We start from the raw sequence: 26546 nt of genomic DNA on the forward strand, positions 1-26546 counted from the left end.
GCTCCAACGGAACGGACGGATCCACAATGCATTGTGCGTCCGTCCCCATTCAAAGTCAATGGGGATCAGTCAACGGACGGAGGTAGTGGGCACGGGGCGTAACGCCACGCCTTCCAACGTCCGTTGACTGACGGAGGTAGTGGGCATGTAGGGTAACCCTACATGCCCACTACCTCCGAGTCGCTAGAGCACTACTAGAGCACGCGATAATCCTAAACCTAATGTACTCACCTTCCACTCCCAAAACTATTGCAATTATATGCCACGCTTTGTCCTTTCTGACATTTTCCTTATAAAAAGGATGATTTGGTACATAAATGACTTCATGTTGCTGAACTTCGACAATGAGTCTCTCGTCGTCCATGTTGCCGACCCTCTGAGACCCTTTGATTGATTGACTGCTGACCTGGTGCCACCGGTCATGACGTAATAATGTTGATGTGAAGTTACATGAGCTGAGTATTGTGTTTTATTTTGAAAATTGACCGGATGCTCTATGGCTTTTACTTTTTCACTTCCTGCCCTGCTCGATCTGCTCTGTTGAAATTGACGCGGTTTAGCAGCGGCTCGGGGCAAAAATAGAAGTGCGACGGAAAGATAGCGCCGCGGCGCGGCACGCCGCTCCTGGGACGCTGCTGAAACGTTCCGCGGCGCGCCTGGTGGAAATGGTCTCATTGATTAGAGTGGAAGCGATCAGCAGCGGTGACCGCGGCGCGTACGCCTCCGGTGGAATCGAGCCTTGAACAACTCAATAAGCAACTCTGTTATCAAAATTTGGCCCGAGATGCCGAACGGAAGTAGAATCATAACAGTGTCAAGAGGTGTCGTTCACGCGAACTTTCCGACTTCTCGAAAAAGTCGTTTTTCGTATGGGTTTTCCCCATAATTTCCAGTGATTTGAACGCACCATATGTCACTTCCCAAGTGGGACATTCCACGTGGTTATTGCGACCAACTAGGGCAAAGATTTGATATGTTGAGGGGAGTGTCTTATATCCGCATTTATTTGAGACCATGGCCGTTTCTCAATTCGCGTTATTTTCTGTACTTGCGTTCTTTTGAAACGTCAAAAGTCGTAGCCCAAGTACTGTTCACATGTCCGGTTGTTTGCATTGTACTGTATCATATTGTGTTATCTACTGTACTGCATTGGTGAAATTAATAAATTCATGAGTAGAGTTTTCGTTCTCCATCAATCATATGCTTCCTATTATAACTCAACAGCAACAAATTGCTTCTTGTTTTTTTTTGCATATCATTTTATTAACAGCACTGTGCATACTTCCAAGGTGATATGAGCATTTAAAAAACATCAAAAAGTTAATTAAATGCCGTACTGTTGACAAGAAACATGGCAACGTGGACCAATAGCGCCCTCTTTTGGTAAAAGTTTTCCATTGACCTCAATTGAAAGGACGGCTGCTGCATAAAAACACAGCCCTCCAGCCAAAGCCCCTCAGGAGCGCTTGGTTCCCGCTTCCAATTACGTTTTTAAATTGATTATGATCACTAAGGGTTCCTGAGGGCTGTCCGGGTTATAGCGCTGCAGCTAGCAGAGTAGCCATTAGCAGAGAATCTGGCAGATGGTGGCCTTGACGGCTCAACAGGTGACCGTGGAATGGGAATTTTACTGAAAGGGTCGACGGGAACCCCCCTCTCTACCAAGTCTGAACATATGGCACTGCTCACATCATTATATACAGGAGTAAACAAAACCTTTGGATCAAAATAATTAGATTTCTTCGACAGGAATGCAAAAAAACAACAATAAAAACAGCCACTTCTTTCATCTCAGTAACTTTATACATTTTTTCCCTCTTTAGAGTGACAGTATGACAGCACAAAGGTGCGCTGTTTGAAAAAAATAAAAAATAAGGTAGATCTATCAATGTTTTATCAGAACATCAACACAACATCGGTACAGTAATCATGATCCCAGGAGTTCTCCCGTCCCACTCATCCATCACTCATTTAGCTCTACCGCTCCTCTCGCTCCGTTTCTCAAGGCAACTATGAACAGAAGGACCACACAAAGAGGTACGTTCCAGTCAGAAGACAGAAGTACAGTTAAAAAATATATATCGTAATGATAACCATGGCCTGATGAGAGACATCATTCACACGCCCACTGACAACATTCTTCATATGCTGGGAGAGGTGCGGTCAATACCTCTGTTCATTCATTCATTCATAGTACCTGTCTCCAGTCCTGCCCTTGACAATGGAAATAAGTAAAATGTGCAAGTCGCAATGTGACAAATAAACAAAAACAAAAATAAAAGATGCCCTTGAACTCAATAAAAGCATGAAGGTTGCTTGGGTAACTTTATCAACGGGATATTGTTCGCCTGGGAGCCAGCGGTTGTGCGGGGATTGACTCATCCAACGTCACCTGGAGACGGGGGTCATGTCTCCGCTAATGCAGACGGGATGCAAAAAGACACTTGTTTGGATATAGATAATCCCTGAGTTAGTTCTTACAGTTGGCCCGAAATACTGATTTTCCGTGTAGCATAGAGGGGTGGGGCGGGGCCAGCAAACCCATTAGCTCACTTGACCACCACCGCTCTGGTCACCGAACCTCGAGCAGAGGGACGTTTCAGAAGATGCGCTACACCGGAACAGACGTCACAAAAATAAACTTTCGGTAATTTCAGTTTCCATCTGGTTTATGATTTCTATATCCAGGTGCTAGACATAAAGCCCAAAAAAAGAAATAATAAGGCAAAAAGGAGCTACTGAAGAGTTCATCAGCTTGCGAGGACTGCAGCTTCACAAGCTGTTTGGAAGTTCAAGTAGGATGTAACTACTGTAATGTAATGCTACATTACAGACTAGAGCACTAGCATCGATATTGCCACTTTAAAGAGCAGAGAGACCGTTTAACATCTATTCACAAATGTACATTTAAGGCTTAATTGTTTAGCACTAACAATCGTAGCAGCAGTGAAGCACTTCTGAATTCATTAAAATAATATAATAATATTTATGATTACAGTAATATATTATCAAAGTAAATCAAAGACATTGTTTGTTGGTTTCACAAATATTTAGAATGGGCCACGGTTACAGATTCTCAACACGGTCGACCAATCAGAAGTTAAAGAGATGGGAGTGTTACAGCCGATGCCGTCAACAGAAAGTAAACCACGCAGGTCCCAACGGCTGGCAGGTCTTCTAAGTAGATCCGCCTCTTCCATAGGAGTCAATGAAGATTTCAAAAGAAGAACAGAACACTATGTTCTACTGCACAGTGAATACACAATCATGTCAAGTCAACGTTAGTTTGAGAACAGGTATTCAGGTCGGGCAACCAACCAAATTCCTCCGCTGCCAAGTACACAGGCGCGCACACACATAGACATACGCGCGCACACGCACAAAACACACACGCACACGCAGACACACACACGAAAGACCAAGGCTGCCAGAAAACAATACAGAACCCCAAACGAACAATCCCGTCGGGGGAGAAACAAAATGATGAAAATGATTTCCTTCAGAACAATGCACCAGAGCAACATTGTGAAGTGAAGGCCATAATATTACACTTGGAAGTCATTCAGCAGAGCCTCTCGGCAGAGCGTTGTGCATCAGGCTGCTGCCGCTCAGACGGCGGTCAGACAGCGTGCCCGCCACCCCTCCTGCTCCCAGGTACTGTCATCCCTCTGAACAGGCACCTTTCAACCTGCACGGCCCACAGCGGATCACCTGGCCGCACCACAGCCTCGCTCACACACTGTATATGCACGTATAAATTACACACGTTCAATATATATTTACTCATATATTAAATTCTCATATAGATACATACATTGTGTTTTTTTTAATTTTTTTGTCGTTTGTAAAAGTCGTTGGTGATCTCCCCCCCCCCCCCCCGGGAGGATGTCAACAGGGAACGCATGAATCCGTCGTGTGACGCGCTGCACGTGTGGACACACACACACACACACACACACACACACACACACACACACACACACACACACACACACACACACACACACACACACACACACACACACACACACACACACACACACACACACACACACACACACACACACACAGAGAGAGAGAGAGAGAGAGAGCGGGGGGCGTTTCAAGCTAGCGTCAGAGCAGGCGGCAGGGTCTGAGGGTTAGGGGCCGAGCCAGGACCCACCCTCAACCTCCCCTTCCCCAAAAGCTGAGCCAAGCGAAGGATTGGACCGGGAGTCTTCAGGAGCCTCCAGCGGTCGGGGGAGGAGGTGGGGGGGGGGGGGGGGGGGGGGGGGGGTGAGCACGTGCGCTATGTGAGCACGTGCGCGTTGGCGGGAACGGAGACAAACTCCCGCAAGATGTTCCTGGCCATCTCAACGTTGTTCTGGGCGATCATCAGCGCCTTCTGGATGTCCTGGGAGGAGTAGCCCTGGCTGATCAGGTGTTCGATCTCACCGCTGATCACTGGGTCCTCCCCTTCTCCTCCACCTCCTGCTCCTCCTCCACCTCCTGCTGCTGCTGCTGCTCCTCCACCTCCTGCTGCTGCTGCTGCTGCTCCTCCACCTCCTGCTGCTGCTGCTGCTGCTGCTCCCCCCCCCGTGGCCCCGCCCGCGAGGGGCCCAGGGGCCAGCCGGCCCGGGCTGGCTCGGCGCTCCGAGTTGAAGCGTCTGGGCAGGGGCTTGGGCGGTCTCTCGGGGGCCGCCGCTGGGTCGCTTAAGGCTAAGGAACAGAAGACCACTGGTTAGATCCGGTTCTCCCGTTAATCAACAGACTGCTCTAATTCTGGGTTCAGGTTAATCTGTGTGTGAATGAACCAAACAAACAGTTTCCAAAACAATGAAGTAGCGGCCGATACAGAGGTCTTGTGTAGCGGCCGCTGTGTGGAGGCGTACAGGGCGGCGAACAAGGCGTAACTGCTCCTGAAGAGCTGGCTGTCGCCTTGTATGGTTGACAACGATTGATTGGTAGAAGAGTAGGTTGAATATCAGTCAAAAAAGATACTTTGACTCAAAATAAATAAATAAATGAGGGTAGGGTTACCTACCCTCAGAGTGACTCAATACAAGACTGCTATTTTCCCACAGCAACAATGCATCAACAAATAAATGAATAAGTCAATGAATGAATGAATAGAAAACAGCATGAACGTACGTGTGGCTGCCCGAGACTCGATGTCCAAGGACAGGTCGCTGAACACCAGCCTGGATGAGGAGCCCGAGGTAGTGGACGACGAGGTGGATGAAGCCGCCCCCTTCTCCGCGGGGGGCTGTCGAGAGGTGGCCGCCGACCGGGGGATATCGTACAGCGCCTCCTCCACCTCCACCCCCACCACCTCCTCCTCCGTCTCCCGGCCGTTCGCCTCCGTCAGGACCTGGGCGCTTTGGCTCAGCGCCAGGGCAGGCAGCTCAGAGTAGTCTTCATGAGGGCGCAGATGAACGTGATCAAACAGGATTAGCACCGCAGACCCGCTAGCACCGAGACCATTAGGTGTTGAAACATCGATTGTGGCAGGATGGTGGTTAGAGTGTGAGCCTAACCTTTCCTAAAGCACTTAATGACTTTCCCTGAGTTGATAGGGATGAAAGCAGGCTAAGAGACTACATTAACATTTAGGTTAATTAGCAGGCGCTTTTATCCAAAGCGAATTACAATTTGTCGGAAGAAAGAGAAACAACAATATATCAATGTCGGCACAGTAAATATATTGATAGAAACAAGTGCCGAGCACTTACAATTGCTAGGCTATCCTATTCCCCGTACACAACAAAAATAGCTAGGATAAGAACCTACACAATGCCAAGTACTAATTTTAAGTGACAGGATGTACAACAATAATTATTTGCCAGGATGTACAACATGACTCACTACATAGTAAGACCATTGTATTTAAAAGGGAACACGACATTTCCCCATCAACCCGAGGGCAGCGTACCTGAGACTCTGGCCAGCTGAGGCAGGGAGGCTGTGAGGGCCTGGGCGTGGACGTTATACATGGCCTGGTACATCTGGGGCCGGTCCTGGATGTCGTCACTGAACACGTGCCTGGCATTCGACAGAGAACACATCGGTAAATACACCAGTGGGTCCGATCCACCCGCACCGTGGCACAACGTCACCCCGGTAGAGCGGCCTGAGACGACGCCCCGGGTGAGGGAAGAGTCTCACCGTGGGTTGAAGGCGTAGGCCGCGGGGGCGGTCTGCAGGGGGCCCGCGGGCTGCGGGGCCCTGGCCGCGGGGGGCGTTTTTGCCGCCGTGGGCGGGGCCGGAGTGGCGGGGGGGAGGTGGACGGGCCGGGAGGACGGTACCATGTAGGCCGACTCCTCGTCGCTCTCGCAGGGGAGCGCTCGCGGCAGCGTCGACGGTCTGCAGGAAGTAGTACAGCGGTATGTTCTCGGGACGCAAAACAGTGTTTCTTTTTCAATAGAACCTTGCGAGTGTTGCGCCAAGTCGATTTATAGGAATGGGGCTACAGATTGCCATCCATTAGCACAGCCTTCCAGACATCAATTTGTTTTGCCTACCTAAATGTTGCTCTCGGATGGCTCACGGTTCCCCATTTCTGTGACATTTGTCATGCGGAATTACCATAGCCACTGCCAGACACAGATCCTCTACGACACGAGATATTCAGCGTGCCAGTGATTCGTTCTTGCTGAATGCTTTTGTAATCATCCTTGTGATTATATGTGACAACGAAACTGAGATTGCGACAGGGTGGCAATCTCCGAAAAAACAGGCAACTTGTGCTTTATTTGGCCACGGTACAACAGATAATCAACTGGTTTCCAAGGTCCACCAGGGGGTATATAATAACGCTAGAAAACTGCAGGGTCACAGTGTAATTTTAGAGGAAAACGAATTTCAGAGGAAGGGAAGGCAAAGCAATGCTCAATATTCCTAGAATATGTCAATTAGATGTAATCAAAAGAATGTACTGGATAGCCCACTAAAAGTCAGAGTATCTACATTTTGCTCTTTATTTCTCGTTGCTTTATTATTGATCAAGCACTGTGCCTCATTCACACGCACCATGTTCAACAGATGGAGGGTGAAAGTGAAACCATGAGGGAGAGGAAGAGAAAGAGGGAAGGCGGTAGACGGGGGAAGTACCTGGTGGCCAGGGAGTAGATGGCGTTGGCGGAGGCCGAGGGCTTCACCTTAGAGCTGTCCCCCGCAGCAGGGACAAACGGCTGAGGACACAACAGAGACCCTCGGATATCAGACACATGAAGACCATCAACATAAAGCCCCAAGTGTTCAGAGCAGTTTACCTTAACGTTAGTGTCAGTGTGAAAAGTACACATCACATGGAATTATGCCTGCACGATTGACATGGTACAGAAGAATACGTGATAAAAAAGAAATACGATGGAGTCTGATATTGGACAACAGGAAGGGGTCACTCCGGTTTTTAGCTTAAATGCAACCGCTGCCTAAGTCTGACAAAAACATAAAAACACCTTCAGTCCCTGGTCTATTCTTACTTACATAGCCTTTGAACAAGTATTTTTTTGGTGGGTTTCCTCTATGTAAGATACAAGCAAAACCACAGTCAAGAACACAAGTCTGTCAACATTTTGAGGCTTCAGTGAGGCATGGAGACATGTTAGAATGCCCCCCCCCTGAACTGAACACCCATTCTGAAGGAGAAACGGGGTGATGGTTTTGACACTAAAACTAAAGCCTTACTATACCTCTGTCCCTTTAACCAAATTATATTTTGTATTTAGAGGATTCAAGTATAATGGAGTTACACTTTTTAATTGAAGTGTAAAATAGTGTAGCGAACAGCAGTCTGCGGATGAGGAACTCTGGGTATAGTTCCCCTGTGTCCCTGCTGCGCTGCACCACGCAGTGTAACACTGCCTTGTCGCATGTTGAAGGAGAAAGTAGGAGCGCTTCTTCTGAAGTGGCTGATGTACCTTATAACAATACAGCAGAAGCGTTGAGAAATGAGACCGCAGAGCTTTGAATCGAGATCACACTTTTAATATGATTAATCATGGAATCTAAACTTTTCAATTCTGAGACAGACGACATTTATATACGGTCCTGACTCAGATCCAGGTCAAACTTCTTGCATATTATGACCTTAGTGTGAACGATCAGAATTCATGAAACTTTGACGTCACACTCTAGATCGAAATTAGAGAAAAAATAAATATCACCTACAATAGCGCTGGTGTGTTCTCTTATGTATACCACAAGACCTGCGGTGCGCTCTCTCAACATCTTTGCGAAACATTCAAACCACATTAGTTAGTTATTAGTTGTAATCTCACACTATGGAGGCTGGGGTTTCTTCGGAAACATTAAAGGCAACATTGACACACTGCCGTTACCGAGTAAGATGACGAGTGGATCCAAAAGCTACTGCATCAGTGCTGCATTAACTTATAAATTAAACCGTAAACGCAGTCATCTGTAGCTTCCAAGTTACTTCCTGCGGTTGACTTATTCTGTGTTTTCTTTTGCGCATGAGGGTCAGGTCAGACTGACTCGTTCACACTGGAATCTGATAATGGCCTCATTGAATGAAAACCCAATGTGAACAGCCAAAACAAAACAAATTGGATCCCATCAATTTTTAGCATTAAGCATCATAATTTAGCATTAAGACTTGAAAGAAGCCCACGTTTGCATGTGGGTGCATGGGTGCATGCGTGTGTGTGTGTGTGTGTGTGTGTGCGTGTGTCATACCAGCTGGTGGTCCAGGCTGATGGTGCTGCTGTTCCTCAATGGGGGGCTGCTGGCTGCGGTGGCGTCTAGGGCGGAAGGCAAGGCCAGGGGGAGGGAGTGCCTGTTGGAGAGCTCCCGGATCCCACCCCCTCGGATCTCCCCTCCGAGACCCGAGGCCTGGCTGGAGGAGGAGGAAGAGGAGGAGGAGGAAGTGGAGGACGAAGAAGAGGAGGAGGAGGAGGAGGAGGCGGAGGAGGACGAGGGAGAGGCGGTGGCCGGGGGCTTGGGGACCGACCGGGAGCCCCAGTCAGCAAGCGGACGGCTGGGGGGCGTCGGGGGATGCTTGTCCCGGGACGCTGGGTCCCCGGGGGCGTGGGGTAAGGGCCTCCTCCCGGGACGGCCGTCGGTGGCCGCCCCGGCGGAGTGGGGGCGGCCCGGGGGAGGCGGAGGGGGGAGGTCCCTCAGCGCTGGGGGTGGGGGGAGGGGCTTGTCCTTGTGGTGGGTCGCGGCCTGCAGGGGGGGAGGGGGGAGAAAGAGCAACCAGACGAGTGCTTGATGAGAACCTATTGCAGAACAATGATGCGGTATTGAATACGGGGAAGCGAGAAGGTGGGGTCCGTACTTTGGTGGAGACCACGGGGCTGGAGGCTCCAGAGGCGCTGGCCGGCCGGTGCTGCAGCAGGTCCAGCCTGGGGGGCACGGGGGGCAGCGAGGCCTGGGGGGTGAGGGACATGGGGGAGGGAGGACGCTCCACCTGCAAGCACACACACACATACGGACACAAACAGACACACGCTATTAGACACACCTCATCTCTGAGTAGAGGGAAGTGAGGCTTACAAAAACGGCACGGTCGGCTCCTAACAAATGTAATCAACTGAGTTGACTCCCGACGTCAGACTCGTACGGTGCTAAACAGACTGACTTTTTAGGACCTTTAAATAGAGCAGTGTTGTGCGAGTGAGAAGCGCCCAGCGGTGGACTTCCTCTTTCAGTTCAGTTAGACCGAGCTGTTCAGTTCCACCGAGCTACACGATCACACGCCGTTGAGCCGTCCTGCACCCAACTACTGAGCAGGCCACAGCGGGGCACCTGGGGCCTTAGCCAGGACAATTCTAGGAAGAGTTCATATAAATAGCTTTCCCTTCCTTACCATCGTATACATGTGTTACAGGGTTGAGGGGCATGCCTGTGAGAGTCACAATGCAGCATAAAAGAGATTACAGTGCAGCCATCCACGGCTCACGTCTCCAGGGAGCTGAGGAAGGCGCCTTGAAAGACCAGAGATGAAAGACTGTGTGATGATGTGTGAGAGATGACGAGTTTGCAGCCAAGCCGGGCCGAGAGCCTGGGGCTGGGGAAGAGAAGGGGCTCTAGAGTAGATGAGACTGAGATTCAGACAGACAGACAGAGATTCAGACAGACAGACAGAGATTCAGACAGACAGACAGACAGACAGTCAGACAGACAGAGATTCAGACAGACAGGGATTCAGACAGACAGACAGACAGACAGTCAGACAGACAGACAGAGATTCAGACAGTCAGACAGACAGAGATTCAGACAGACAGGGATTCAGACAGACAGACAGACAGACAGTCAGACAGACAGACAGAGATTCAGACAGACAGACAGACAGGGATTCAGACAGACAGACAGATTCAGACAGACAGACAGACAGACAGACAGACAGACAGGGATTCAGACAGACAGACAGACAGGGATTCAGACAGACAGACACACAGACAGACAGAGATTCAAACAGACAGACAGAGATTCAGACAGACAGACAGAGATTCAGACAGACAGAGATTCAGACAGACAGAGATTCAGACAGACAGACCAACAGAGATTCAGACAGACAGAGATTCAGACAGACAGACCAACAGAGATTCAGACAGACAGACGGACGGACAGTCTGTGGAAGAGAGGAAGAGTGGAAGGGAGAGTGGAAGAGAAAGAGACAGAGTACAGGGAGAGAGTAACAGCTGCCCCGTTCCCAGAGGTAAGGCCTGCTCTGAGAGGTGGGCATCTCAGAAAGCATACTAAGCAAGTGTTGTGGCCGTTTACCCATAGTACTCTCCTTATACCTAGGAGTCTGACTCATACTTACATACCGCCATATAAACCTCTGTGATCTAGTAGAGACACACACACACACACACACACACACACACACACACACACACACACACACACACACACACACACACACACACACACACACACACACACACACACACACACACACACACACACACACACACACACACGAGGAGGGTCTCCTCACCTTGGAGCAGGCCAGTTTGCTCATCATGAGGTGGGGGTCCTCGAGCCGGTCGTCGTCATCATCGTCGTAGCAGGGCGAGGGCGCCCCCTCTGCCCCAAACATGCCCCTGCAGCCCCCGTAGGAGATCCCGTAGCCCGCGCCGTTGTCCTTGGGGTCGAAGGGGTCCACCACGATGGGCTCCGTGCCTTTGATTTCACAGCGGCAGAAGGGGCAGCCTGTCCCTTGGCCCTCTGACTCCTGGGGGGACAGGCAGGGGGGACACATCAGCCGTCCACGCGGCCTAACGTAGGGCACGGCCATTCATCGCATTTCTATCTCGATTTCAATTTTAGCGTCAAACGATCACAAAACTAATGTAATCGATTTTTCGATTTATTTATTTTTACATGAAATGTTTTATAGAACCTGCAGAACAGCTGGATACATATCTGTACATAATTTTCTTTTGGACCATTTTGTATTTTTTCTTTAAGGCGAAATTTCAAAGTTCTCAGTTAGAGAATGTTTTTGAGAGAGACATGCCGAATAAAAACATGTTTTCAAACTCAAAAATAATCGTTTGAATAATCGTGATTTCAATATTGACCAAAATAATCATGATTATGATTTATTCCATAATCTAGCAGCCCTAGCCTAACGTCAGCGCTGGACCGTCGGGACATGGACATGTAAATAGCGACCTCAAGAGCCGTGATATTTCCATGCCTGTATTTATTTTGCATCTCGGTTTAATGAAACATAGGCCGTGCGAAGCTACTTCAGACTGTGACTTGTTATGGAGGGAAAATGCAAATGTGCAGCAGGACAGCCTGCAAGCCAGCGGTTTGCAAGGTAGTTGGCAAGCCTGTGAAAGCCTGATTTATTTTCGCCGTGGGTGAACTTTGAGAGCCGGCGTGAATAAGACGAGACTATGCATTCCCAGCCCTTCTGGTCGCACTGTCGGTGCGTACATGCGACGGGAATAAGTCATCTCTGACATTTTGAAGTGACCAGCGGGGCGGGGAACGGCTCGTCAAGTGAGGGGACGATCAGCGAGGCAGAGGGGAACGCTTACCTGCCAGGCGGTGAGGCAGGAGGTGCACATGAGGTGTCCGCACGGCTCTATCTTCACGTCCTTGTCGTTCTCCGCACAGATCTTACACAGCTGGAAGGTGGAGCCCATCTCACAGTAGAGCTCGTATTGCTCCTGGGGGGGGGAGATGGGGGAAACATACACAAAGGCTTTCAGTACCTCCATGCAGAGCAACACCACAATATATTAAGACAAGATGTGGTCGCTCTGGACAAAGACATTGCTGAAGTTCGGGGTCGAACCTGAGTGTGAGAAGCCCTTTGATGAATGTGGTGACAGGATGAGTCATTTAATTGCTTCCTTTTTAGAATAATGAGTCAACGAACACAGAGCCTAACAGTCAACACAGATGAGATCTTGTTCTATTAAAGTATTCGGTCAATGACGTCAAATGCTGAACCATGAATAGCTGAAGATCAGGAATGATTCATTCGCAAATAAATGCAAATGTGCCAAAGGCAATTTAATAATAACTTTAACATGACCTAGAAACCCTACAAATGCAGTCTCGAGTCATTTCAAAAATTAGCAGAGTCACGCTCCAGAGCATAATGATGAATGATTTTAATTGGCACTCTTCTGACCTGAGTGACCTTGATGTGGTCCTGAGGGGAAGGCTCGCACAACCCTGTTAGATCTGGGTTCTGGGTCCGTCCATCAGGGAACAAATAGCTACACACACACACACACACACACACACACACACACACACACACACACACACACACACACACACACACACACACACACACACACACACACACACACACACACACACACACACACACACACACACACACACACACGTGGATGTGATTAAAACATCCATTAGTCTGACAAGATCAGACAATGTGTTGCCATACAGCACCATATGGTGCGCACACGCAGGAATATAAACGGATCGGAGGGACATGATAGGACCATTTGATGAATGCGTTGTAGATGGAGGCCATGCGGTGTATAAATTAGCATTTGATCAGAGGTTTAGCTGGGCCAACAATAAGGTCAATCAAATGTCGGGCTCAGAATTGGCCTCCAACTGACCAGCGTTACATGGAGATCAATGCAATGCTGGTCTTTTTGATGCGAATTGAAATCGAATGCAATGCAAACCGCCTGTGCTCTGCTCAGGGTAATGGCACGGCCACGGTCACCAGCGACATGATACGTCTGGCTTGGTTAGCAACCGACGAGCAGTCTGCACTTAGAGAGCTGCCTGGTTTAAATAAACATGACATTTCAATAAAGACCCGTAAGGAGAAGAGTAAAGCGAGAAAAGGAGAAGTTGGGGGCTTGATGAAGTGAGGCGTATACAAAAGGGAGAAGATTCTCATGCGACGCGGTGGTAGCCGTGGTGCGGAGCCGCTGCATCAGAGACTCACAATCCTTCCCTGAAGCCGTCGATGAGGGCCTGGAAGAGGGGCTTGTTGTGGGGGATGGTCTGCAGGATGTTGCCGTCCGCCGTCACGTACCCGATGGCCCACTGGCCGAGCCGCGTGCAGCTCAGCCGGAAGATGTAACTGTGGGATGAAGACGCAGAGATCCGTGATGCAGACGCTGTGTTATACATGAGCCCCGCATCACTCAAGGAATATACTTTTTAAGAGGTGCAGTTTGTATGGTTCAGTTATCGTGCATGTTCTTGATAAAGTAGAAGGAGGACAAGTTGCTGTGACACAGTGCAGGCCAGCTGAACTGGGGAGAACAGCAGTGTGTGGGGGTAAATGTGCATGTCATTGAGGGGCACTGGTTTCCACGTGGGAGTATGTCGGGAAACACTAAGAAATGACATCAGCGCCTGGTGCACAATAAAGCCATTGATGCTAGGTGCCAGTACCATGCTGCCCTGGGACACACACACACACACACACACACACACACACACACACACACACACACACACACACACACACACACACACACACACACACACACACACACACACACACACACACACACACACACACACACACACACACACACACACACACACACACACACTAACTGGCCCATGAAAGTGGTTTCAAGACCCAACTTGCGCAGTCGGTCACGGAAATGAAATAAAACAAATGTATGTCCGGATGAGTTGTGTGTGCACTGTTGGTTTTGTTTTCATCCAAACGATAACGTTTACACACGGACGTCCGAGTCAACCAAGCAAGGGTCAATTATTCTCTACCGGGTTTCCTGCAGAAAATGTGTCAGTTAAGGTGGTGGGGTTTGACGTCGGGGGAGAGGGGGGGGGGGGGGGGGGAGGATGGGAGGGGTCAAAGTATTTGTTCAATTTAACTTTTAAAAGATTCTAGATATAAGTAGAAATTATTTTAAGATCTCTTTTTTGGACAACGACGTAGTTAAGGTGGCAGGTGGCGGTTGCATAGGCGGCCGCCTAAGATGTAAAGTGGTGTCGGAGACCCTGCTGTATCTCTTAAGCTAAGCCCAATGGCACAACATATGGGCGGTGTGCAGAGGGCCAACATGGGTACGAGTGAAGCGGCGAGGACAAGGTAAGCTATGGGACACACCGAGTCACTCGCATCGACAGCACTGGTCATTGGGAGGTCATGAAATATCAGGACCTGTGTTGTGACAATACACTATTCTGGCTTGCCATGTGGGTTGTGTGCGTCTGCGTCTGTGTGTCAATTGAGTCTGACCTGCCGGGCTTGTGGATGAACTTCTGCAGCCGCGCTTTGACCTCGTCGTAGGTGAGGAAGGCCATGTACCCCGGGTGAGTCACCGCCAAGCTGTTCCAGTTCCGTAGCAGGGACGACCACGGCTGTACACACACACACACACACACACGCACACAGAGTGGTTGAGCAGACATGGCTATGGCAGTGAAAGCAGATTGTTGAGAAACTGAATCATGGATGACGGTTAAAACAACCGCCAGTAGCATTTCGATTTATTAGCCTACATGACTGCTTGACTGGGTGACATTGGTGGCGGGAGAGGGGGGTCAAACCAAGCAGAACTAAAATCACTTTCAAGGCCTCATTATTTATACAGACACTACTAGAACAATGTCATACAAAATTAGCCAATTGTACTCACCCATCCCTCCCAAGAGGCTATTGGTTCTAATTTTGTATTTAAGCAGGTTCATGATGCTTTCGTAATGCGTCTTAAAAAAGCATTTAATCTTTCAGCACCCAAGTCCTTCCTTGGGGATCACTTTTTAAAAAACACTTTTCTGGTCTCAATAATAAAAGTCCTGATTCTCTCTAAAAGGGGAATGACGAAAGACTCCTGCACCGCAGACAGCGCTGCTCTCTGGTTGGGTTACAAAGAGGAAATAACACCCACAGGCTAGCCCTGTAAACTAAGTGTCGAGGCCACCCGAATCAGGTGAGTTGCTTTAAATACACATGTTAATGGGACCAGGACACGTTGATGCATGAGCCCCAGTCCTCATATATCGGTCCTGATTGACAGTCACTTCATTCCGAGGGATAATCAAAGGACTCAATTCAGACAGAGATGTGAAACACATAGCATGTCTAGGACTTTGAGGAAAAGATAGACCAAAATATGGCTGTCGAACTTATAACATTATCACAGTAACACTAACAACATCATCACAGTCTTCATTAAGGAACAAGGAAAAAAGGGCTAATACAAAAGGCCTTTCACAATTACCAGTGCTATAGCCTGCAGTGGAAGAGGAGAGATGGTGGCTGATAAAACATTCACCCTAATCTAGATTTCCTCTCTATCAGTCCTATCCTCTCCCCTTCCGTTTCCCAATTCCTCTGCATGCTGATCATTATAGTGACCTTGATAGAGAATGCTGTGCGGCATATGCACTGATAAACTCTTTCCCCCTTCACACACACACACACACACACGTGTTACATATTCATGATACGAATATGTAAATCATTGTTAGTTATAAAATACTGAAAACTGAGCCTAACACGCTTTGCAAAAACAATATACAGGTATTGAGAAGCTATTCCGACAATTGTGACTGTGACAAAGGTGATTGGTTGTCGTCGGATGAAATTACATATCAAAAACCGAGCCAACTTCCTCAGAAAAAGTCAACCAACAAAAAGATAACGAAAGACTTTGATACTTTTACATCATCCTCCCCGCTGACAATGCAAGTCATTGAACTTCCTCTTGAAGAGTTCACAGCGAGCCCACAGAAGATGAGGGTGATAAGCTGAACTTCATGACAAGTAGCTGAAATCTCTCTCTCTCTCTCTCTCTCTCTCTCTCTCTCTCTCTCGTCTGGTGCCTACCTGAAACAGTCTGGTGAAAATGTCAAACTCGAAGACGGAGATGTAGTCGTTGCAGGTGAGGTCTATGGTAGACTTGAGAGCCATGGCCTCCAGGCCCGAGCTGATGGGATGGAACTCGTGGAGCGACTGGCGGAACACCTTCCAAGGCACTATGGTCCTACAACACACACACACACACACACACACACACACACACACACACACACACACACACACACACACACACACACACACACACACACACACACACACACACACACACACACACACACACACACACACACACACACACACGATGTTTATGTGTGAGCTCAGAGGAAACGGAGGGCTAGTAAGTAGTAGTAAAGATGAATCACAATACACATTCTATAGAACGCTATTAGAATGTTAGCCTACAGAATGATTATTGAAAACAACAAAATAAAGCTATGAAGGTAACAATCTACACGTTGACACGGTTCTACACACTGCGACGCACAAAAAAAAACAAAAAAAAAAACATTTTTCTTCAATCTTCGAAGGAAACGAAGATTGAATAAAAACACAGAAAAACCAAGATATTGGTGTGCAGGATGAGGTTTTATGTCATCCAATTCTTTCTTCTGTGTGTTTTTTTTTATCTCTTGACCTATAACCTTGTTGTTCCTTCACACCGGTCATATCGTCTAGTGAAAACACACACAAGTCGTATCGCGTTTTGCCCCGGACGTATTTTGTCTTACTTGTCTCCGAAGGCTTGCCTCCAGAACTCAGCGGCGTCGGCCTTGGTGATGCGGAAGTTGTCGCCCTGAAACAGGCCGTTGGGGAAGATGGCCTTCAGCTCGGCCAGCGTGTGGCTGAAGATCAGCGACAGCTTGGTCAGATTCCGCCTGTGGACAGGAAATGAGTAGCAGGGGGAGTGAGAATCACACGGCAATACCATCCTGTTGAAAACCACCATAAGAAACTAGTATGTGTCCATTATCTGTGCTCTACCCCATGAAGCTAAGGCCATTATCTAACCTCATTATAAGCAAGACAGTATGGACACCATCAATTCTTGCCGTTATTCATTTATTTTAACGACTTTCTGTGGGAAATTGGTATTTTTAAGTTGAAAAGAAGGACCTTTGGGTTTTCACGCACATAGTCAGACCACTTTTAAGCTGCTTCCATAAGGCAGATATTCACACACACACACACACACACACACACACACACACACACACACACACACACACACACACACACACACACACACACACACACACACACACACACACACACACACACACACACACACACACACACACACACACACACACACACACACACACACACACGATGGGGACCATTTTAGAGGTTCATAATTAGGGGGGGGAAATTTCTGTCAGGGCAGACAGAAAAGAGGATCAAGATAATTAACAACAGAGTGAGACTTGCTTTACAGGTATGTTGGCACAAACACACACTAGTATTCATATGGCTATGTTGAGCATCTAGCATGTGAAAAAAGAGAAAATAAAAAGGCAAGCATTTGAGAGAGGGAAGGAAGTCCCAATGGGGAGAGGAGTGTGAAGTCAACGCAGAGAGAGCGAGGAGCGGAGAAGCATAGGGAATGAGTCAAGGCGAACGGGGAGGGGGATAGGAAATAGCACCGTGCCACAAAGCCGCCTCACCATCCCAGCAGAGCACTAGGAAGTGGTATGTAAAGAAAGGCGTGATTTACGAGGCAGCACAGAGGGGAATTGTACTTGGCTCAGAAGGAGGAAAGCGTTGACATGCGAGAGAGAGAGCCGTGGGGCAGAGTGCATCGCAGCTACCCCCACATCGCACCACGCTAGGCTAACACCGAGCGGACGCAAATGCCGTGCTAACACTTTCACCAAGCTAACACTAACATCTTGCTATTGCTTACACCAAGCCATCACAAAGCTAGTTCTGAACTAATGGGGAACCCTTTGTAATCGATGGGGTATAGATGGGAGAAGGGGACGTTTTTATTCCCTTATTTTCTACTTTGTGCGTCTCAGTGACCTAAAGATGGGGGCATTACAGGGCAAATATAAGATAATTCAGGGTCGACACGATGCCAAAATGTGGAAAGGGTTTGTACTGACAGGACTGTGAAAAGACCACTGGCAAGGTCTACATGCAGCAGACGGGTCGCCTTCCATGTGTCATTATGTTGAAGATGGTTCATAACTCACAAGCCACTAATCTTAAAAATGGGCGGTTAATTGAATTCATCAATATTCATGACTTAATTTCCCCAATCAATGACTAGATCTCTGAACCCCCGTTGCCTTGCGGGGCTTCGATCTCCAAGCGAGTGCTTGTGCTCCATCCACGGTGTCATATCTGCACAGATAAATGAGCAGTGAGCCACGTGTCTGCTGCAGCATGTCCCCTCCCAACAGGGGGTCCTACTCCATTTCCTCTGCTCCCGGCCCTGCTGCCTTGAAGCTGCCCTCCATCCATCCACCGTCCGCCTCTGTGGTCGTCCCTCCTTAAATCTGTGCTCTACCCCCTTAACGCCCTCTGTGTGCTTGGCGCTCGACCTTCCTCTGCTGGTATCCGTTATCTAACCATTTACCCCGACACTCAAGGCACTGCGTACCACCGGACCTCTGATCTGCCACACACACACACACACACACACACACACACACACACACACACACACACACACACACACACACACACACACACACACACACACACACACACACACACACACACACACACACACACACACACACACACACTTCAGAGGATGAGAAATCGATTTAGATAGTTTTTGGTCAACGTTTTATAAAAGAGAGCCAAAAGTAAGAGATATGCCGCACACTTTTACCAATAGTTCATCTCAGACACAAATTCTTGACACAATGTCAATTATAAACCGTGCAGTCAAATGTCTTAATAAGACGTGTAAGAATCAGACAGCCAGAAAGAGAGAGGCAGTGAGTGTAAGCCAATATCTTTTTCAGTATCATCATCTTTTCATGCCCCCTTTGTCTCTTTCTATTCATGCACAACTCTGCCTCTGTCTCTTCCTCCCTTCCTCAGGGGCTGTTGGTTAGCACAATGTCCACTCTGTAGTTTGTGTGTCTGCTGAGTGGAAGCCAGAGCTCTGATAGCTTAGCCCAAGAACATTTCAGTGGCCGCTGTGCCAAGGAGGATGTGAAGTCAGTGGGCCATGGCGGTAAAAGAGCGCAGCGCTTCATGCACACCCACAAGTGGATCATCGCAAGCCTGTAATATTCCCTCCACTCCACAACTCATGGCCATTACCATGGAACCAAACAGGCTTTTGGACAGAATATAGCATTTTTTTTTGTATGTAGCTCACAATCCCTTCCCCCTAATGCGTTAGCTTGACCTCCGACCCTGCCGCTGACTGCTCCTTTCCCGTTTCCTGCTGGCTGTGATAAGACAGTAGTCAGCCAGGCGGATCTGCACCAATGCACTAATGCACCAATGCACTAGTGCACCAATGCAGTAATGCACTAGTGCACCAATGCACCAATGCAGTAATGCACTAGTGCACCAATGCACTAGTGCACTAGTGCAGTAATGCACTAGTGCACTAGTGCAGTAATGCACTAGTGCACCAATGCAGTAATGCACTAGTGCACTAGTGCACCAATGCACCAATGCACTAGTGCACCAATGCAGTAATGCACTAGTGCACTAGTGCACCAATGCATAGGTGCACCAATGCAGTAAAGCACTAGTGCACCAATGCAGTAATGCACTAGTGCACCAATGCAGTAATGCACTAGTGCACCAATGCACAGTGGGACGGGTCAGCCATGGAGCACAAGACGTAACAGATAGTCCAAGGCTATTAATTGCAGTCAAAAAACCCACAAGGAAAATAAAGCAATGCCAATCGACAAAATCAAGGCACTGGTTAGGGTGAAGGGGATACAACATTGCCCTGCATTTGTGTGCATGCACATTGCACACGTTTACATGGTGTATACAGCAATTTCACCATGGGAGGGAAATTTGTCCTTCCCCTTTTTTCGTGAGTTTGTGAAAGGTCAGAAATGTTAGCTGCTGGAAGGGGAAATGTAACCCTTTCCACTCTAGAAACCATCAGACAACACCAGTGACCGCACAGCAGCCTATTTTGAAGTAATCTGAAGTTCTGCATTAACCCTTGTAGTAGTGCTGCACGATTAATCTAATCGTAATTGCATTCGCGATATCAACCTCTGCGATTGTATAACTGCAAAAGGCTGAAATTTAATTAAAAAGAAAAAAGTATTTTCTTATTATATTTAGTTACTATTGAGAAAACCTAACAAGTTTGCACTGCAGAAATGCCTTTATCTTGAAAAACATATTTTTTTATTTATTTGATTTGGTAAAATAATGTTATTTTTAAAGTAGTACTGTACATATTTTTTTATACATTTGTATATATATATATATATGCTAGTTTAATTTTGTATGTTTAAGTTGAGAAATAAACATTTTAAAATGGTCAGCTTCTGTGTGCATTTTCCTTGATAACCAAGCAAGTAGACTCATGATACCATTTGTTTATTATATCACAAGTCTCAATATTGTCCACAATAATTCCAATATGACCTTTTCATCAAATCATGCAGCACTACCTTGTAGTTTTTTGCCAAAAGGACACAGGCATGCACATTAAATTGTAATTTCCCTCTCAAATGTGAAACTGGCACCCATCAAGGCTTTCACAATGAAAGCTGGTTTGATAGACAAACTATCAATTCCAAAACAAAGTAGCTCAACATTGACAATGACAGAGACACAGCACTGTTTGATGTGATAGGACCTGTCTGACCCGTCTGGTTTTTATTTGTCTCATCTCAAGAAGAGTGGAATTATTTTAATGTTGTAACCAAGGCGGACGCATCAAGTATCGAGTTTAACTAAATTTTTGTTAGGCTTTTGCTTAGGGCAGGGTATCTTGCAATTTGCCAATTGTGTAGAAATATTGACCAAATGATGTCTCTGTATGGCTTGGAGATTGTGATGTAACGTTACAATGACCGCCTCTATTTTACAAGACATTGCCGTGTTTGAAACTACCGAAGAATCTCACGCGAGATATGGCAAAATACATTTTTATTAACCTAGGTTGCGATATATTGTTGGTATATTATTTTTATGTACTACAATCCTCGAGGCCTCTGAATATGGCGGAGTATTGCCAACAGAAGCTCCCATGATGCAATCTGATGTACGATCCCTAGAGAGGAGTGCTGCTGCTCGGTGGGCTCGTCTTTAGTTCCTTTTGTCACATCGCTAATTCAGTGCTTGCTCTTCAAACTGCAGAGACGGCTATTTACGCACCATTTTAAATGCACCATAACAGCAATGACATGCTGCTATACATTTCACTTTCAGATTTGGTGTCAGACGTTTAGTATTGTAAAACTTGAACGTATAAATGCAGCGTGCGAGACCTCTGCATACACACCGTCCACACACACAGAGCTGGTATTTTCCCCTATCGGCAAAAGCGAGAACTGCTTGCCACACGTGCACAATTTGTCCTTAGCACCCGCTAATAATCCTTAAACTAGGCGTGGGTTATTAGGTTAACACCAGTCACCATAGGTGATCATGGGTAGATGGTGTTCAGATGTTTGGCAGAACTTAAACAGAGTGAAATTATGTATGAGTATGATGGAAGTTCTCCATGATGACTAAGAAGGGCAGTAGTTTAACTGACTCATGAATCTTGGAAAGTTAACAAGCATCAACACTGCTTTAGAAATATACAATACCAAAATCCCTTCAATAACCTTGTGTTATTTTAAGCAACTAATATGGCTTTTGTCATTTACTAGATACTAGGTTGTGGTAAAAAGATTGGCGAGGGATTGATCAATGTTTTGATGATTGTGAAAGATCATTGACGACGTTTCATTTGCAATAACAGGAGTAATATATAAAACATTCAACAGTGCATGAATATTACTTGTCAACAAGCACTTGGGACTTTCCGTCCGAATCACCCACTAACAGCTACTTTACGCGTTGAATTAAAACAGAATGAACCGTGTTCCTCTAACCATGTTCTGCGTTGGACTTTTTATTTTTTTACACAAATGAATGCCAATGTGTGTTGGCTATCAACACAAGTATAAATTGACAACCAACTCAGAAGTGTGAACTGGGTTATATATACAAACCCATTCTTGCATCCAAAAGTGGTGCATGCATAAGTCATGCACCAATGTCACTTCAAACCACATTAACTGCCAAGATCCAGTCAGTGGCAGTGCAGAAACCTAGACAGTGTGCCGTCTTCCATAAATCTCAGTGTTAAAAATACAACAGTTGAAACTAAATGACAATCCTTGCTAGGAGAGAGAAATTAGAGATTCTGACAAACAGTCCCCCCCTTAAACTAGAGCTGGATGTTGTGCAGTCATTGTGAGAGGGGAGGATATGTTCTGTACACACACACAGTACAGTTACGCACTGCCAACATGATTGAACATACAAATAATGTATCAACTTTGTGGACCTAATTTCTTGTGGGCTCGCTAATTGGCATCCTTTCTGGAGGGCTGGGGAAACCAAGTGCCTGGGCAACTGGGTTGAGTACCCCTCTGGGTTAACCACTGGGTTGAGTTAGTATTAGTACACCTAGTGGTTAAACACTGGGTTGAGCACACCTCGGATTATAACCAGTGGGTTGAGTACACATCTTGGTTAAACAATGGGTTGAGTACCCCTCTTGGTTAACCACTGGGTTGAGTTAGTACACCTATTGGTTAAACACTGGATTGAGTATACCTCAAGGTTAACCAGTGGGTTGAGTACACCTCAAGGTTAACCAGTGGGTTGAGTACAGCTCAAGGTTAAACACTGGGTTGAGTACACCTCGAGGTTAACCACTGGGATGAGTACACCTCGAAGTTAACCAGTGGGTTGCGTAAAACTCTTGGTTAAACACTAGGATAAGTACACCTCATGGTTAAACACTGGGTTGAGTACACCTCTTGGTTAAACACTGGGTTGAGTACACCTCATGGTTAAACACTGGGTTGAGTACACCTCTTGGTTAAACACTGGGTTGAGTACACCTCTTGGTTAAACACTGGGTTGAGTACACCTCTTGGTTAAACACTGGGTTGAGTACACCTCTTGGTTAAACACTGGGTTGAGTTACACCTCTTGGTTAAACACTGGGTTGAGTTACACCTCTTGGTTAAACACTGGGTTGAGTTACACCTCTAGGTTAAACACTGGGTTGAGTTACACCTCTTGGTTAAACACTGGGTTGAGTTACACCTCTTGGTTAACAACTGGGTTGAGTTACACCTCTTGGTTAACAACTGGGTAGACTTACACCTCTTGGTTAACAACTGGGTTGAGTACATCTCTTGATTTAAGCCCCTTTATTTTGCATGTACACAAGGTTAATGAAATAGAAAATTGGAAGGAAGACGTAATGACAACGTTTAAAACCACAATAAAATACACGTGACTATCAACATAATTTGAATATCGATTGAGTATGTGACACATACAAACTTGAGTTTAACACTTAAATCCTAACATGGATTAGCTTTATAGCCCATATACCTCTAGCTGAAGTAAAAACGGGAAGGCAAGGTTGTTATAAAAAAATCTGTAGCAACATTTGGATGAGTGCATGTGGACTCATTGCTATTTTTATTCTCAAACTTGGCTAGAATTCCAACGTGGACATCTATGTCCAACAGGGGGGAACAGATTTCCCTGTGACTAACTTGGGAATAACCCCATTTAGAACGTGATGGCTATGACTACTTTTGCTGGAGTTGTTGTTGTTTTTTTCGACAAAAGTTTATCGGTAGAGTTGCGTCAAGAGCATGGTCCATTTTCCTCTTTTGAGAAAGAAAATCCTCAAAGTAGTTTTTTTTGGAAGTAAGAATATCGTTTGGCTGAATCAAATTTTCACGAAGGAGGTGCAACAGAGATCTGGCGGCATAAGCAGCCAAGCTTCTAAAAATAGATCAGAAATTGAAAAATTAATGCTATGCCAGAGCAGGTGGTGTTATTTGGCACTACTGTATTGTTTATCCTGTCCATATGTTTCATGTTCCTGTCTACATTTCTAAAGGAATCGCTGCAAATATAAAATCACAGATTAGAAATATTTACAGCAGTAACACCTTCAATGTTTGATATCAAATTGAAACATGGAATGAAAAAGTTGACCCATTATGGAAGGTCCAACTATAGATTATTACTACATACTAGTAAAATGCCTCTGCTCAATCATATCCCAGGAAGAATGCATTGGTTGGGCAGGGCCAATGAGCTGTAGTTGAAGGCAGTGCACAACTTGCCATACTAACTACTTCTCAAACCAAAGTTTCATCCCGTAACTTATGCTTGTGCGTGGCTTCCTCAGTGTCAACAGACACACATTGTAAAAGCAAGAGGTTTTTCATTGTCACCTATAACATGAATGCAAAACCAGACAACAATACGGCTGGCTTCCTCTTTAGCTCATATGGTGCCAGTTCCTGTGAGCAAAATGTATTTACCAGGGTCAGGATGCAACGGTAGCATAGCACAGGAAGACATATCAAGCAGTCTCTCACAGTGAGGTCAAAACCATTCAGATTCAGTGGTGGATGGGGTGTTCTTTTCAGTAAGTATTTTTACACGATCTGCTTCAAAAAAGGGTGCCAAAGTGAAGAGATATTCTGATATAATGTAGTGAGTGCAACACAATTTAGTGGTGGTTGGGTAGATAAGTCAACCAACCAGCAACACAATGTAGTAGCGTTTGGGAGGTTGATTAGATATGTCAACCATCCGCGCTCGATTTGGCCTTCTGATAGAACATAGACAGAAAATCCTCTTTGTTTCATGATAGATACAGGGGAAGGAGTTATAAAAACAGGAAGTGCTTGGTGTGAATCTTGTGTTGCACCGTGTCCGAACTGACAGAATATCAGTTGTCAGTCTTTATTGTTTACCCTCTAAAAAAAGAAATGGCATAGAATACATTGCTTTTCCACCCCCCCCCCCCCCCCCCCGTCTACACAGTTTAGCTTACGTCAATGACCATCATGTCTCCAGGGGAATCTAGCAGAGGCTGTGAAACTGAATTTAAGTGAGGCTGTGAAGAAAACGGTAGATAAGCAAGGGGATCTGAATGGGTCGCGGATGTGATTGTGGAGAAATGCGCAGGACATCACAACACAGTATATCCTCCCACGCTGCACTCCATTCTAAACACTTGGATATTTTACCGTGATGTGGATGCTCTAAGGCAGACGGGGTGTAGTGTCAACCAACAACAAATAAGAGGTGAACATTAAAGAAGGAATAGCTCTGCGCAACCAAACACCTCTCAAATCAATTGCAATCGTTTCCCATAAGATAGGCTTTGACAAAGCCATGTGCTAACATCTGTTGCAGTTTAAACCCCACGCTAGGCTCCCTCCAGGCTTAAAGGCATTGGTTGATTCCCAAGCATTGCCTGTGGGCTGATATCCATTGAGCAGAGTCAGTGCCACTGCCTTCTTGCACAGACAGTAGACGTCTTTGTATGCTGCACTGTGAGCTGTGCATGTGCTTGCTCTTAACTCTTCTGACCAGGATGTATTTTCTGCTGCAACTGTTTGTTTAATGGAATAATAATAATGAATAAACTGAATTAAATCACACCGAAAAACTTGTAGTCCTTTGATAATTAATCCAAGGGGAAGCTTGTGCTACAGGCTTCCTTTTATTTTCAAACCTGTTGAAGTCTGCCATTGTAGATTAAAAACAAAGCCCCTCCATAGACGAACAGACGAGGATGTGTCCCAAAAGGCGTAGATAAAACTATCGCAGTGCACCACAGCACAATGATAGTTTTTATCTCATTGACTAGACCCTATTCAATTGCTGATCCAGTAGAACAATGTAATGTGTTGAGAATACTGTGCATTAAAAATAAAAACTAGTTAGTCCTTAAATCCACAAGCATTTAAGTGTGTCAATTAAAATTTGAGCTAGGGGAACTGCTTTAAAAAACAAATGCTCATGCATCCCATCATAGATGCAGCCTTATTAATTCATATTTCCCATAGGCAATTCATAATGTAATCTAACCTGCTAGTGAATTATAATAAGAAGGCGTTTAAACACATCATTGTATTTAAGGATTCCGTCATCGTTCCAGTCAGTTAATTTTCCAGTGAATGTATAATGAAAGCTAAGCTATTCTGTTTTTTCTTTTGTGGTGCAAGTATACTGTGGTCTCTTCATATACTTACACTTACTTCTCAAAACATGTTCATATTTCGAATGC

General features: G+C 46.3%; 1 protein-coding gene across 3 annotated transcripts in view; it reads right to left on the reverse strand.

The window, feature by feature from the left end:
- Nucleotides 1-1781: 1781 nt before the first annotated feature.
- cbl (Cbl proto-oncogene, E3 ubiquitin protein ligase) overlaps nt 1782-26546 on the reverse strand; it is a 33302-nt gene continuing 8537 nt past the window's right edge. Inside the window, exons 3-17 of one of the 3 annotated variants that reach the window (XM_060076253.1) lie at nt 16993-17139; nt 16271-16427; nt 14678-14799; nt 13403-13540; nt 12605-12692; nt 12003-12134; nt 10949-11185; nt 9281-9412; nt 8680-9168; nt 7090-7169; nt 6145-6342; nt 5912-6021; nt 5131-5394; nt 4513-4698; nt 1782-4473 (exon numbers count right to left, since the gene is read on the reverse strand). In XM_060076253.1, the coding sequence (XP_059932236.1) occupies nt 4289-4473; nt 4513-4698; nt 5131-5394; nt 5912-6021; nt 6145-6342; nt 7090-7169; nt 8680-9168; nt 9281-9412; nt 10949-11185; nt 12003-12134; nt 12605-12692; nt 13403-13540; nt 14678-14799; nt 16271-16427; nt 16993-17139 (2665 nt within the window). In that variant the 3' untranslated portion in view covers nt 1782-4288. Of the gene's footprint in view, nt 4699-5126; nt 5395-5911; nt 6022-6144; nt 6343-7089; nt 7170-8679; nt 9169-9280; nt 9413-10948; nt 11186-12002; nt 12135-12604; nt 12693-13402; nt 13541-14677; nt 14800-16270; nt 16428-16992; nt 17140-26546 lie in introns of all 3 variants that reach the window. The other 2 variants (XM_060076251.1, XM_060076252.1) reach the window with 2 other exon arrangements.

The sequence above is a fragment of the Gadus macrocephalus genome, chromosome 16 (genome assembly GCF_031168955.1).
Source record: "Gadus macrocephalus chromosome 16, ASM3116895v1".
Classification (NCBI taxonomy): domain Eukaryota; kingdom Metazoa; phylum Chordata; class Actinopteri; order Gadiformes; family Gadidae; genus Gadus; species Gadus macrocephalus.